Source organism: Prorops nasuta, unplaced genomic scaffold, assembly GCF_024137725.1.
Source record: "Prorops nasuta isolate Cenicafe-Biocafe unplaced genomic scaffold, Cenicafe_Pnas_1.2 PNAS00003, whole genome shotgun sequence".
Lineage (NCBI taxonomy): Eukaryota > Metazoa > Arthropoda > Insecta > Hymenoptera > Bethylidae > Prorops > Prorops nasuta.
This window is the reverse complement of record NW_027116800.1, coordinates 10,116,118-10,129,568: the sequence shown is the minus strand read 5'-3', so window position 1 is coordinate 10,129,568 and position 13,451 is coordinate 10,116,118. Positions and strand designations below refer to the sequence as shown.

The 13,451-nt window shown below is 32.1% G+C and overlaps 3 protein-coding genes across 5 annotated transcripts; 1 reads left to right on the top strand and 2 right to left on the bottom strand.

Moving 5' to 3' along the window:
- Positions 1–1,071: 1,071 nt before the first annotated feature.
- LOC136785662 (E3 SUMO-protein ligase ZBED1-like) lies at positions 1,072–4,086 on the bottom strand. Of its 3 annotated transcripts, XM_066746838.1 has the most exons (7): positions 3,926–4,086; positions 3,673–3,856; positions 3,492–3,581; positions 3,138–3,340; positions 2,904–3,057; positions 1,311–2,795; positions 1,072–1,174 (listed from the first exon to the last, which is right to left on the bottom strand). In XM_066746838.1, coding segments are annotated over exons 3-7 (1,881 nt in total). In that variant the 5' UTR covers positions 3,493–3,581; positions 3,673–3,856; positions 3,926–4,086; the 3' UTR covers positions 1,072–1,136. The 3 variants fall into 3 exon arrangements, with proteins under 3 accessions (XP_066602935.1, XP_066602934.1, XP_066602936.1); XM_066746837.1 differs by having other exon boundaries at positions 3,673–4,086; XM_066746839.1 differs by lacking the exon at positions 3,492–3,581 and having other exon boundaries at positions 3,673–4,085.
- Positions 4,087–4,501: 415 nt separating this feature from the next.
- On the top strand, positions 4,502–6,587 carry eIF3l (eukaryotic translation initiation factor 3 subunit l). Its single transcript, XM_066746822.1, has 3 exons — positions 4,502–4,621; positions 4,692–6,155; positions 6,229–6,587. Exons 1-3 carry the CDS (start codon positions 4,601–4,603, stop codon positions 6,361–6,363), a joined length of 1,620 nt encoding a protein of 539 aa, XP_066602919.1. The 5' UTR covers positions 4,502–4,600; the 3' UTR covers positions 6,364–6,587.
- Positions 6,588–6,779: 192 nt separating this feature from the next.
- elg1 (enhanced level of genomic instability 1) lies at positions 6,780–10,885 on the bottom strand. The gene is made up of 3 exons (XM_066746821.1): positions 9,680–10,885; positions 9,318–9,601; positions 6,780–9,112 (listed from the first exon to the last, which is right to left on the bottom strand). The coding sequence occupies exons 1-3, from the start codon at positions 10,195–10,197 to the stop codon at positions 6,819–6,821; spliced, it is 3,096 nt and encodes a 1,031-aa protein (XP_066602918.1). The 5' UTR covers positions 10,198–10,885; the 3' UTR covers positions 6,780–6,818.
- Between the last annotated feature and the right edge of the window lie 2,566 nt (positions 10,886–13,451).

The window sequence follows — 13,451 nt, the reverse complement described above, 5'->3', positions numbered from 1 at the left end:
AATATAGTATGTACATACATATGCATGGACAAAATTGGAAATGTTTGTAATTTGATTTTTCTTCATAATTAACATCTAACGAACGTAACTTATGTTTTTAGAAACTACAGACGTTCTTAAATCGATGTAATTACATTAGGCACTTTCCTTTCAGCCAAAATCTCAGTTAAATCTCAGTTGAGCGACTCGATTTAGTATAGTTAATGTGACTTAAATTGTACATAACTGTCACTTATCTGAGATTTAACTGAGATTTTGGCTGAAAGGAAAGCGCCTATTATTTAAGGAAAAATTTAGTTAATGTCCAGTCAACTTCACACTGATGCGATTTTTATTTTCTGCATTTTTGCAAAAATTATCAATCATAACAAATGTTTCTATTGGTGTAACAAGAATCTATAAACACCTAACAAACGTTTATTATCAATATAGTTGTAAAATCGTAAAATAGAATAATATATATAACCTATACTTGCTCTCGAACTAAATTGTGAATTTTTTAATTTCGATCATTTTCGTTCAAATCCATTAACTAACAAACATTTTTTCTTTTATATGTAGAAACTACAAACGATTCTGAATCGATACACCCTGGGTTTGTTCTTTTTCACTGCACTATCGAACTGGTGCAATTATAGTTGAAATAAGACAAACATATGTTTTCTCGCTCTAACTTATTGCACTAGTGCAGTAATACAGCGAAAAATAACAGACCTCCTATTTAAAGAAAAGTAATTAATGTTCGGCCAACTTAACGCTGGTTTTTATTTTTGTTTTTCTAAAAAATTAGCAACTAACAAATAGTGATGCTCAAGTCATCCAATTATATCGATATTTCATATCATTACGTATTACGAACAGACCTATCGATATATGTTATGTATCGAAGTCAATGTATTGATCTTCGATATATTAGTGCATCAATAATTAATATTTTGTCCACGGCAGAGCGCGACAATCGTTTTTCTGTGAAAGCTGTAAACATATTGAGGTTATTGGAATAAAACTTCTACCATTTATAGATAAGTATTATTTATTTATTATATATAAATCAAATAAAAGAGAACAAGATTCTTTGTTGTTTATATTTTATTACAGATGTCATTTTCTAAAACCCTAGAGATTCTGATCTACATTTAAAGAAGCATACCGAAGAAGAGACACTGATAGCCATCTGCAATCATAGAATATTTTACTTTTCATACAACAGAGGCAGCAGTTAATTTAAAGAGAATACATAAAATATTATATATATATATAAATGAAGTTAACATGTTTTTATGAAATCCAATCTTCTACTGGTAACGAACCTAAAAATAATAATTGTTGCAGGTGTTCGCTACTTAAACGATTCCTGCTTTCTGTAATAATCCTTCCAGCTCTCGAAAACAGTCTTTCACATGGTACTGATGATGCAATTGCTGCTAAGTACCTTTGTCCCAATTTATTCAATGGAGAATTATTAGATTGCCAAAATTTTATAGGGCATGCATCCATCTCAATAGGAGGTTGACTTAAATAAAATTGTAAGTCATCAGGAATTTTATTCAAATGTGCACTAACTTTCTCTTTTGATTTATGTACCAAATTTAGGTGATGTAACCAAAAATTGTTAACATTATTATTTATATTCACACTGACAGAATAATTTTCATCTTTTATATCTGAAATTGGACTATTGTTAATTAGCGCTGCTATATTCATTGTCACTTTAGAGCAAGCTGTTTTGTCATGGAAGTGAATGGATTTAAAACGTGGATCTAAAATCGTTGCAGTAGCCAAAATAGTGTCTTCTTCTATGTTTTGAAATCTTAATTCAATTTGTTGTAGCAAGAGTTGCTTCATATTATTACCTTCCACTGTTTTAGGCTCAGATTGGCTTATAGCTGCTTTTAATGTGTTCACTATAGGTATTGCTTTACTGGCAGTCATATAGTACTCTCCACATATAATCATTGTTGCATCCTTAAACGGCTTCAGGAGTTCTACGAACTCCTTTGAAGTTTGTAGCTCTGTAGCTGTTATCATTGATGGAGCTGCAGGTAATCGTAAAATCACAGAACCAATTTTCTCAGATAATTCAATAAATCTGACTAACATGTCATGTGTTGAATTCCATCTAGTATCTATAGATTGTATCAATTTTAAGTCTGAAACAGCTCGCAGGTTATCCATTGCAATCACCGACTTCTTAAAATATGCTACGATAATTTTAACTTTTCTACAAATGTAGTTAATATTATCGCTTTCTATAACTTTAGAAGGAATCAAATTTAAGGTATGCGCGAAACAAGATAACTGCGTTTCTACGCCAAAAGCATCTTTAACTGCTTTCTTTATATTTGCACCATTATCACATACTATAACTACTATATTAGTAATATTAATTTTCCACTCTTTTACAACGTTTAGCAACCACATTTCTATATATTCAGAGCTATGTCTTTCGGTTAACTCTGTTACTCCAATTGTTATTGATTTGTGTCTATCTTTTTTTATAAAATGAGCAGTCAGTCCAAGAAAAGATTTTGTATTCAAAGGTTCAGTCCATATATCCGTAGTTAAAGATATGTTATCAACATTAGAGAGTTGCACTTTTATTAAATTTGATAAAATGTTGTATTTTTCTTCCATGAGCCTTGTCATTGTACATCGACTTGGAATTTTATATAACGGAACCAATGAATTTACAAAAACTTTAAATCCTTCTTTTTCCACCGTTTGTAGTGGCATGTTGTCTTTAGTTATCATAAATAAAATGTTATTATTTATTTCTATTGCTTTTTTACCACCTTCTACAATCAAATAACAGTAATACCATTACTATATAAATATTTGAATAAAGCACATTTTAATTCTAATGGGGGGGGGGGGGGGGACATTTTTTATAAACTTTATATTACCTTCAAATGATTTCTGCTTTATTATTTGATTATCGATCCTTGGCTGTTTCCTTTCTAAATTTGAGCCCGATGAAGATTGTATATTAGTAGTATTAGTAATGTTTGCTTTATCCCAATCTGGATCATCTAGTTCCAATGTATTATCCTCAAGCATCTATTATATGTTAAAAATAGAAATTAGATACTTCTATATTAATATTTGTCCCATAAGTGGAAAAGAAACATGAATGTTACCATTATGTTCCTCTTAAAACTTGTATGGTTATTATTTGCAGATGAGGTTTGTATTTCCTCCATATTAATATTTTGATGATATCGTTGAATATGAATTTTCAGATTAGTAGTGTTGTTCCCTTTTACATTTTGTTGACATATTTTGCACTTGCCCCCTGTACTACTTTTAATGAAAAATTTCCAAATTGAACTTCTTGGCGGCACTAAAATAATATATTCAAATTCAAAGAGTTACTTATTATAATTTTATTACAGCATTGCCAATTTACTTTTCTAATTATAGGTAATTATAAGCAGTATAAATAATAATAAAATATAAAATGGGTATAATAGATAAAATGGATTAAATCATACTACTTAATAAGTTAAACAGCTGTGCTAAGGACAGCTAAGGATTAAAGAAAGGAATATTAAGCTGGTGTTAGGAATATATTATTAATCCTGCTGAAAAATGTAAAATAATTTATGTTACAAGATGAAAAATATTAAGTTAATTAATGTAATTACAGATAATTAATCCTCTATCCATATTTACCATTTCAGTATACCTTTGACCTTTATTAGAATGTAATTGCTTAATTCTTTATCTAGTAGTAATATATTCACGAGTGGCAATAAGGCTAATAAATTAAGATTTTTTTATATTTTCCAATTTACTCAGTGTTCGACAGAGTAAGAATTCATCCAAAGTTGGTGTGAGAACAAATAACCTAAGATTCCTAATTATAAGATTAAGCGTTAAAAATTTGATATATTCAAATTATAATATTGATATTCACTGATACAACCAAGTAAAGAATCGATACAAAATATCGATATATTAACATAAAAATATCGATTTTATAAATATCGATATTGTATCAGCATCACTACAGTAACAAACGCTTTTGTTGATATAACAAACATCTACAAACGCTTAACAAACAACTCCTGTAGTTTTTTTTTTCATTATTTACATATGTCCGGCCAACTTGGACACCAATGGACACGAACAGACCAACAGATAGACTACACAGGGCGTATTCCACTTAAGGCCAATAACGCCCACAATACATATATAATACGTGTAACGTGAACTATTACATTATGAGACATTATAAGCGTTTTGAAATTTGGGCCTTAAGTGGAATACGCCCTGAGTACTGAGTTAAACTGAGGCCCCGTTCGGCCCGCTCAGCTATTGACTGCGAGTACTGAAAAGCTATATTTAATGTAACGCAAACTATAGATTACTAGTACACTCACAGTAAATAACGGAACGCGCCCTGAGTTGCTGAGTGCTATGCTATGCTTGCTTAGCGACGGCCTTTCAGGGCCTTTGTCTACCATATCTATGTATACATTTTTGGTCCATGATTATTCGGCTCAATTCGATTCGGCGTATGTGTGGCGTACTCAGTACTCAGGCGTACTGTTTAGTTAGGTTATTTTACCCTTAATAAGTATCATACAAAAGGAGGATTATGTACGACGAATACGGAGAAGTAAGTATTTTCATAGTAATTCAATATTATTTTATTATCGAATTTTTTATTTTTGACTTTTTATTTATAGTACGATAATAATTATGATGATTATGGACCATCGGACGCTCATGCGGAACAATATGACAGGGTCTCCTATCGACAAGTACCTGACGTTGTGGCTAATTTGCTCACCTATTTTCGAAATTGCATCAACGCAGGAATGATCTTTGAGATCCAAAATATTTATGAAAATACATTTCCTGCGATATCTGAACAATTGTTTGAGAAAAAGTCATGGCCAGATGCAGCAACAATTGCACCCCTTGTGGATAATGATGCAGTTTTCTTAACCCTCTATAAAGAGTTGTATTATCGTCACATATATGCTCGTCTTCAAGGCCCCACTTTGGAGCAACGGTTTGGCTCGTTTTACAACTACTGTGATCTGTTTAATTACATTTTAGATCCAGATCAGCCTGTACAGCTTGAACTTCCTGATCAGTGGCTCTGGGAGCTCATAGATGAATTTGTTTATCAATTCCAATCCTTTGCTCAGTATAAGGCTAATTTGTCCAATAAGACTCCAGAGGAAATAGAAAATTTGCATGCTCACAACAAGATTTGGAATGTCTTGTGTGTGTTGAATGTTTTGCATTACTTAGTTGATAAATCGAAGATCAAAAGTCAATTGGAAGTATATGCGAGTGGAGGAGACCCAGACTCAGTTGCTGGAGTATTTGGTAGACATTCGTTATATAAAATGTTGGGATATTTTTCTCTGGTTGGTCTTTTGAGACTTCATTCTTTGCTGGGAGATTACTATCAGGCTATTAAGGTCTTGGAAAATGTTGAACTCTATAAGAAAAGTGCTTATTCTCATGTTCCTGGATGCCAAATTTCTACAGCTTACTATGTAGGATTTGCATATATGATGATGCGGAGATATGCAGATGCTATCAGAACGTTTTCAGGAATTTTGTTGTACATTCAGCGCACAAAGCAATTATTTGCATCAAGAAGTTATCAGAATGATCAAATCAACAAACAAACAGAACAAATGTATCACTTGCTCGCCATTTGTCTTGTTCTTCACCCTCAATGCATAGATGAAGGATTACAACAAGCTTTGAGAGAAAAGAATTATCATGAAAAAATGTATAAGATGCAATATGGGGATCTCACAGAATTTGAATCCTGCTTTTTATTTGCTTGCCCAAAATTTTTATCTCTAACACCTCCAAATCCAGAGAAGCCAAATGATGATTATGTCAGGGAAGCCATTAAACACCAAACACAAGTATTCATGGATGAAGTTATACAACAAAAAATGTTGCCAACAATTCGCTCTTATTTAAAACTTTATACCACTCTGCCTCTTAGTAAATTGGCCACATTTATGTGTAGTAATTCTAGGCCTGATGAAAACTGGGATATAGATAAAGAAGTTAGCGCTTTAACCATTCACTTATTATGCTTTAAACATAAAATGAAAAATATTGTTTGGACCAAAGGACCTTCAGGCTTGGATGGAAAGTTCCAGTCTGGATCAGAGGTGAGATATTTCATCAAGCTATCATCTGTTAAGTAACTCTTCAATTAAATATATGGAATGATAATTTTTTCAGCTGGATTTTTATATTGACCATGATATGATTCATATAGCTGACACGAAAGTGGCTCATCGCTATGGGGACTTTTTCATCCGAAAAATCCTAAAATTCGAAGAGTTAAATCGGAAGCTTCATCATATAAAAATCTAATTACTCAAGTTTTGTAACATGCACTATCGAAATCATAAAATTAGGTTACATGTATCTTTGAGGCATAGCATAAACATTGTAGAACCAGGGAAAAATGATGTTGAATACATTTTTTATCTAAATTTCATTTATTAATATTCACTTTTTCTTGACACTAGGTTTTTATCGCATCCTGCCTTAACTCTACATGTACTGTAAAGAAAATGTAATAAACCTACTTACAAAAAATGCCTGTTTTTACTCAAATATATTTACCCCTGATTAATTTAATTAAATACATTAAGTAGTCTACAAATAAAAATTATAAGGTGAAGCTTCATTATTTCTCTTTATTACTCCTTTTTTTATTACCTACTCTATATTTACATATATACTAATTAATATTTGGTTGTCTTATAAAATAAAATTCAGTTCTTTTGTATACAATTATATTACAAAATAATCTAATGTTAAATCTAATCCTTTGATTTTTCCTGCATAGCTTTGCAGGCAGCTGCCAAAATATTAGGTTTTATTGTAGTACTTGGTAATCTTAAACCCTGCAGGTAATGATAAAATCTATTTCCTCTTTTCGATTGTGAGCTAGATCTTTGCTCTTCTGCTCTACAGATTGTTCTAATCTGCGGCAAATAATCTGTAGCTATGACTTGCCGATCCAAAGTAAGAGTTACAGGAGATAAAGCGTGATCTACTCCCCAATTTAACTTTTGTTTTAATAAATAATCACTTTTGCTTGGGTTCTTAGTACAATCCAAAGAAGCCTTATCGTACATTGTTTTGTTGCTTATCCACTCGGCTATCTCCGAGCTTAAGCTATGTAAGCTGCTGTACGGATCAGAATTTGGAACTAGAGATAAACTATCATGCAGTTTCACTTGTAACTCGTTAAATGCAAGATCTTTTACATCGACTAAACGCGATACTAAAGATAAACTATCTAAACTAAGTGCCAGCTTGTTTAATACTTCTAACTCTTTATTGCTGGTAAACTTTGAGAGCTCAGAACTCTTCATTGATATTTGTTTTTTTTGGTATTTGATTGCTGGTTTGTACAAATAATGTCGCATGTCTCTCCACATCGACCCGTTCAGTAAAGACTGTTTAGAAAAACGAATTGAGCTCGTAATTAACAAATATTGTAACTGTATAAGTGCTTTTCTTAAGTCTCCACCCTCTAATAAATCATCCAAGCAATTAATAGGAAGTTTGTATCCTGTCTCTGCCAGAGAAATTAATTCGAGTAAAGCTACTGCTCTATTACCACTGATGGAATGAAAATAAATCTTTTCCTGTTGGGGTGCCATTTTATTTAAATGGGGACAGATATCTCTGCAAGTCATGACAATAGGACGCTTAGTATTCGATGCCAATTGATAAGTAGCCGATACGAATCCCTCGTCTTCGTCAAATATTAAATCGATATCTTCAAAAAGAATTAGAGAATTGTGCGGTACATTCTTCGTGGTATTATTTTGAAAATATTGATTCGGCAATTGAGAGTTCCCCTTTTTGATCCTGTGAGATTTTGTGGCTTCCTCTAAATCCTTCAATATTTTCCTTCCCGTTCTCTTAGAGGAAGCATTCACTTCCAGAACGGTATAGCCGAGTTCTTCGGCAACCGCGTAAACACTTGCACTTTTTCCACTCCCGTGAGGTCCTAGTAAAACAGCTACTTGATTATTGTAAGATTTACTGCTACTGTAGTCCGATAAATAAAATTCATCGCTGCTGCTATAATCTTCTTTTACTGATGTCCACGCATTCAACCAATTTCTTAATTTCAAGGCAGATTCTTCATTCCCAACGATATCATCGGTTTTTATCGGCTTGTATTTATAAGGCCAAATGTTCTCAATATGATTATTATCTATTATTTTAGGCGACAAAGTTTTCGAATTTTTTTGTTTCTTACCTCTTGCCTTGGATGATATTTTAAATGTTTCCCTAGTATCATAAGAGATGTTTTTCCAAATCATTCGAGCATCTGGACATCGTATTTCCAATTCCGTTAAAGTATCTTCAACGTTCGCTTTCATTAAATTATCTATGTTTTTCCGTTTTTTTAACCAAGTATAATTATTTAAAGACTTAAATTGTCCTATGTCAAAACTTACATTATATTTGGAAATTTTTTTTATAGAAATATTACTGAAATCTACTTGGACCTTTTTTAAATTTTCATCCAACTGCGTTACGTGACTAATGGTTGGAAATGGTAGGAATGATGTTGTAACAGGAGAAATTTTCTTTGGAATCTTTTTTGATGTATCTTCTGTGATATCTGACTGTAAAAATAATTTACGTGCAGCCATCACTGCAGGGTCTCCTTTTCGTCTTTTTACAAACAGTGGTGCTAATTTTTCATTAGGTTTTCTTTTAGTATCGCTATTGTTGAAATACTTATCCATGATTTCTATGTCAATTGGTTCTAACTCTTTTGCATTTATAGCATTAATAATTTCATTACCAGTATTTGAACTATTCTTTGCAGAGGAGTGCTGTTTTTTTTTTATATGCGACGTTAGTGTTATAGGCTCTTTTAATATTTCATTCTTTTTGTTACTTAATCTTGCTGATCTTTTTTGTGGAAGTTTTGCTTCAACATTAAACAAATCATTTTTCTTCTCTTCTATAACGTTTTCTTCAATAATTAATTTTTCAAAATTCTTTTCAGGTAGTTTGGTCACACTTGATTTTAATTTCATCCTACTTCTTGGTGAAAATAATTCATTTTCATTAGTTTCACTCTCTAAAAAGAAAAAAATTACTCTTATAAAATTATGAACATAGAAAAAATTGATGTAAAATATAAGAAATATAATCAGAGATCAAAGTGTCAAGCAATCATTGCCATCAACCTGTAAATTGGGAGACTATGGGAAATCTTTTCATCATAAAGCTCTTTTTGAAACATTTGTTCATTTAAATTTTTAATAATATTAATTGACTTATACCTCCTGCTGAGCTGCTTAAATCCTCTGAGGAGTGAAGCTTTATTCGTAAAGACCATCGTGGTTTATTTTTTTTCATTTGTTGTTCTTCCTCAATATTCTTAGATTTTAATACTTCTATATGATCTAGATCGTATAGGCTTTTATTGACATTTGATTTGATTACTTTCATAGAAGTTTTATTAATTGATACTGTTTTCATTGAAGTTTCAGGATTGTGTACATCAGCTTTAACAACTATGGTAGATACTAATTCATTTTTCTGAACAATATCTACTGATGATTTACTATAACAAAAAAGATAAATATTGTATGAAAAAAATAATAAATGCTTAAGAATATAGCAATCACAATTACACAACTACCTGAAATAGTTTAATAAACTACAGGAAGAATGCTTCTGATTATTGACTGGTGATTCAAGATTGTTACGTTTGTTATCTACTTTATATGCTTTAATACGGTTTTCAATAGCCTTTTCAATTTTATTTCCTTCGTTTAGTTCTGCTAGTTTCCTCTTTGAATATCCTTTCTTGTCTGCTAATGATGTAAGTTTTTCTCTACAGGATTTCAATTTTTTCTGAACTTCGAATAATTCTTCAGAAGATTTTATTGGAGAACAGTTCTGTTCAATGTAATGTATGGGTTTGCTTTGTGTCATGAGTATTTGAAAAGCGTTTGATTCCTTAGATCGATGACTTTCAATACTACTAGAACACCTTGGAAAATCAGCCACAACACTGTTATTTTTTATACATTTGTTTTTAAATATCTGGTCATCAGACACTATTGCACACAGATTTGTATGCTGAATCTCAGACACAGCTGATTTACTTCTACAATCTTTCAAATTATCGGTAAAATAGTGGGTCAAATTTTTCATGTTCGACGTTTATATAAATGACAAAAAATATTCGATAAAATTAAAATACTTCCTATGCAATTAATATATATTTTACATTCTGTAGCATGCAATGCACAACTGCACAAGTTTATCCTTCCTGCCTGTTTTTGGCGCCAACCAGGCCAACCAGCGCCAAGTGCCAACGCCGCCAACGTATCAAGGTCACAGTAAGCACACTTCGACCTCCGTCACATGGATTAAGGTATGTTTTCATTGTATCGTTTATAGCTAGCATACAAAAGGTTAACTAAATTCTCTTACTCTTTGCTCCATCATTAGCTGCACTCACTACTCTGCCTGCTTAACTTATTGTTATACAAAAATTGTAATCTTATTCAACTTTTGACAATCCGCATTCTTTTTCATTTCACTGCTGTACTCCATTTGGGTGTTTCCAACAATTTCAACACAATTAAATTTGTATACAGATTGTGTGACCCATAGGATGTGCTCATGAACACGCTATCATAACGCTACTCACTACTGCGCATATACACTGTTCAAAATTGAATCATGTACAGGTATAGTTTCTGCTTCCCTATACTATCTTGTAGCAAAAATGCTTCTCGCAAAATTGATTCATGTCCATCTCAACTCCTCTATACTATCTTATAGCAAAAATTTAAAGACAACAGCAGACGAAACGCGACATCGACGAATATGAAGATGACGTTTTGGACGTAGTAAAAGTATTATCCAGAAAGCATATTATTTATGTTGGAAATGTAGGGATGTCGAAAAATGGAATGGAAAATAATGCAAATATGGTGCATATATATAATATTATTTATCAAGTATAAAAGGGAAGAGATCGGATGCAATTTTCAGCCTATAAAGAGGAAAAAGCATCAGATAAGTATCGGGAGCAGCAAGTCAGAAGAAAGATTAATTTAACAAAGCAAAATATTCTTTAACCTTTCTTTTGATTTACTGCTCCCGATACTTATCTGATGCTTTTTCCTCTTTATAGGCTGAAAATTGCATCCGATCTCTTCCCTTTTATACTTGATAAATAATATTATATATATGCACCATATTTGCATTATTTTCCATTCCATTTTTCGACATCACTACATTTCCAACATAAATAATATGCTTTCTGGATAATACTTTTACTACGTCCAAAACGTCATCTTCATATTTGTCGATGTCGCGTTTCGTCTGCTGTTGTCTTTAAATTTTTGCTATAAGATAGTATAGAGGAGTTGAGATGGACATGAATCAATTTTGCGAGAAGCATTTTTGTTACAAGATAGTATAGGGAAGCAGAAACTATACCTGTATATACATGATTCAGTTTTGAGCAGTGTACTATGTATACATAGGGTGCGTTTACGGAGAGGGTCAATTCGACCAAGTAGGCTAGAGCCCAAGTCTGACTTAAGTTGGTATAGTCCCCGTCACATTAACTATACCAACTTAAGTCTGACTTGGGCTCTAGCCGACTCTAGCCTACTTGGTCGAATTGACCCTTAGCGCTATTTGTGCTATTGCGCGGAGAAAATTGCCTATTATACATGTATGTGCGCAGTAGCGTTGATAGCGTCTCCGTGAACGCACCCATAATTGGCAATTTTCTCTGCGCAGTAGCGTCAAATAGCAGAACGTCTCCTGGTCTCCATGAACGCACCTACATACGGGTCTTTTCCTAACAGCGGAGCATAGGAGATTCGTGTTAGTTGACTATAGCACTCGGAATGATCGAATCTGAGAGCGCTGATTGGTCAATATTGCGTAGTACCAACATATAATAGACTGTTACCAATAGTTGGATACAAAAAATGAGATTCATCCGCCATATTGGTGTGGAGAATGTTTACATGCTAATCCCTAGCAGAAAGAGGTGTAAAATGGAGAAATGTCAAATGGTAAGGTTACTAAAGTAAAAATTGAAAATAATGAATGGAAAGTACGAATATTTTTCATTTTCATTCAAAATATTCAATTTTTACTTTAGTAACGACAACATTTGACATTTTTCCATTTTACACCTCTTTCTGCTACGATCAGCATGTAAACATTCTCCACACCAATATGGCGGATGAATCTCATTTTTTGTATCCAACTATTGGTAACGGCTTATTATCTGTTGGTACTACGTAATATTGACCAATCAGCGCTCTCAGATTCGATCATTCCGAGTGCTATAGTCAACTAACACGAATCTCCTATGCTCCGCTGTTAGGAAAAGACCCTGTATGTAAAAAAATGTTTTATAGTCAATAGTTTTTTCAAAAACTAAAAAATAAAATTGATCATAAAGTTATCCGGAACTTTTTTCTTTTACTTCAAATTATGTCTTTCACTGCTTATTCAATAGAGAATCATCTGATAGAAAGAATTATATAACTTTTAACTTTTGATGGTTAATAGTTCATATAAAAATTAAAAAATAAATTAACGTCATACATATACCTTGAAATATCGAATGCTAGCTTATTACGGCTTTGACTTTAGGTGCTATTATTGCTTGCAAACTGATAATTATACTATCTTAGCACAAAAAATTACTCAATATATGTTAAACTATATTCTAAGTGATAAAAGCCAAGGTTCGAATGTAATGAAAGATGAGTAAAATATTTGCTATTTTTTAAAATGTATATTTTATTTAACTTTTAACGCTCGAAAGGCTCCGCTGAGGGGACATGTATTAGTGTTATAAAAATTAAAAGGCAAATTTTTATCGAGCTTTAATGGTTAATAATTTAATTCAATCGACAAAGTATCTTTAATACGATTGACTAACATTGGTTATTAATCCTTAACGCTCGACAAAAATATGCCTTTCGATTTTTATAACACTAATACATGTTTCCTCAGCGGAGCCTTTCGAGCGTTAAGGGTTAATACAGTAATTTTATTTTAAAAATTCTAGAAACATTAAAAGTTGAAGCTCCTAAATAAAAATTCCTCTTTGACAAAGTTTGTCGAGCTGACCGAAAATTTGTTTGTATCGACCGTTAACTAAATGAACGAAGATCGAGAGCGATACTAAGTACTTCCTTTTCACAGAACATATTGCTTACTGATTGTGATAAAGGCACAACAAAGATTTCAGAGTTTTGAGATATACATTGCAATAATTGAAAAATTATTCATTTCACATAACTGAATTAGATTATACAATTAGTATCGTACAGTTTATTGCTACGGCATTTATACCAGTGCTATATTATCTCATGTTATAAAAACTAGACCTATATATAATTTAAACAAATGATTCAATTTTT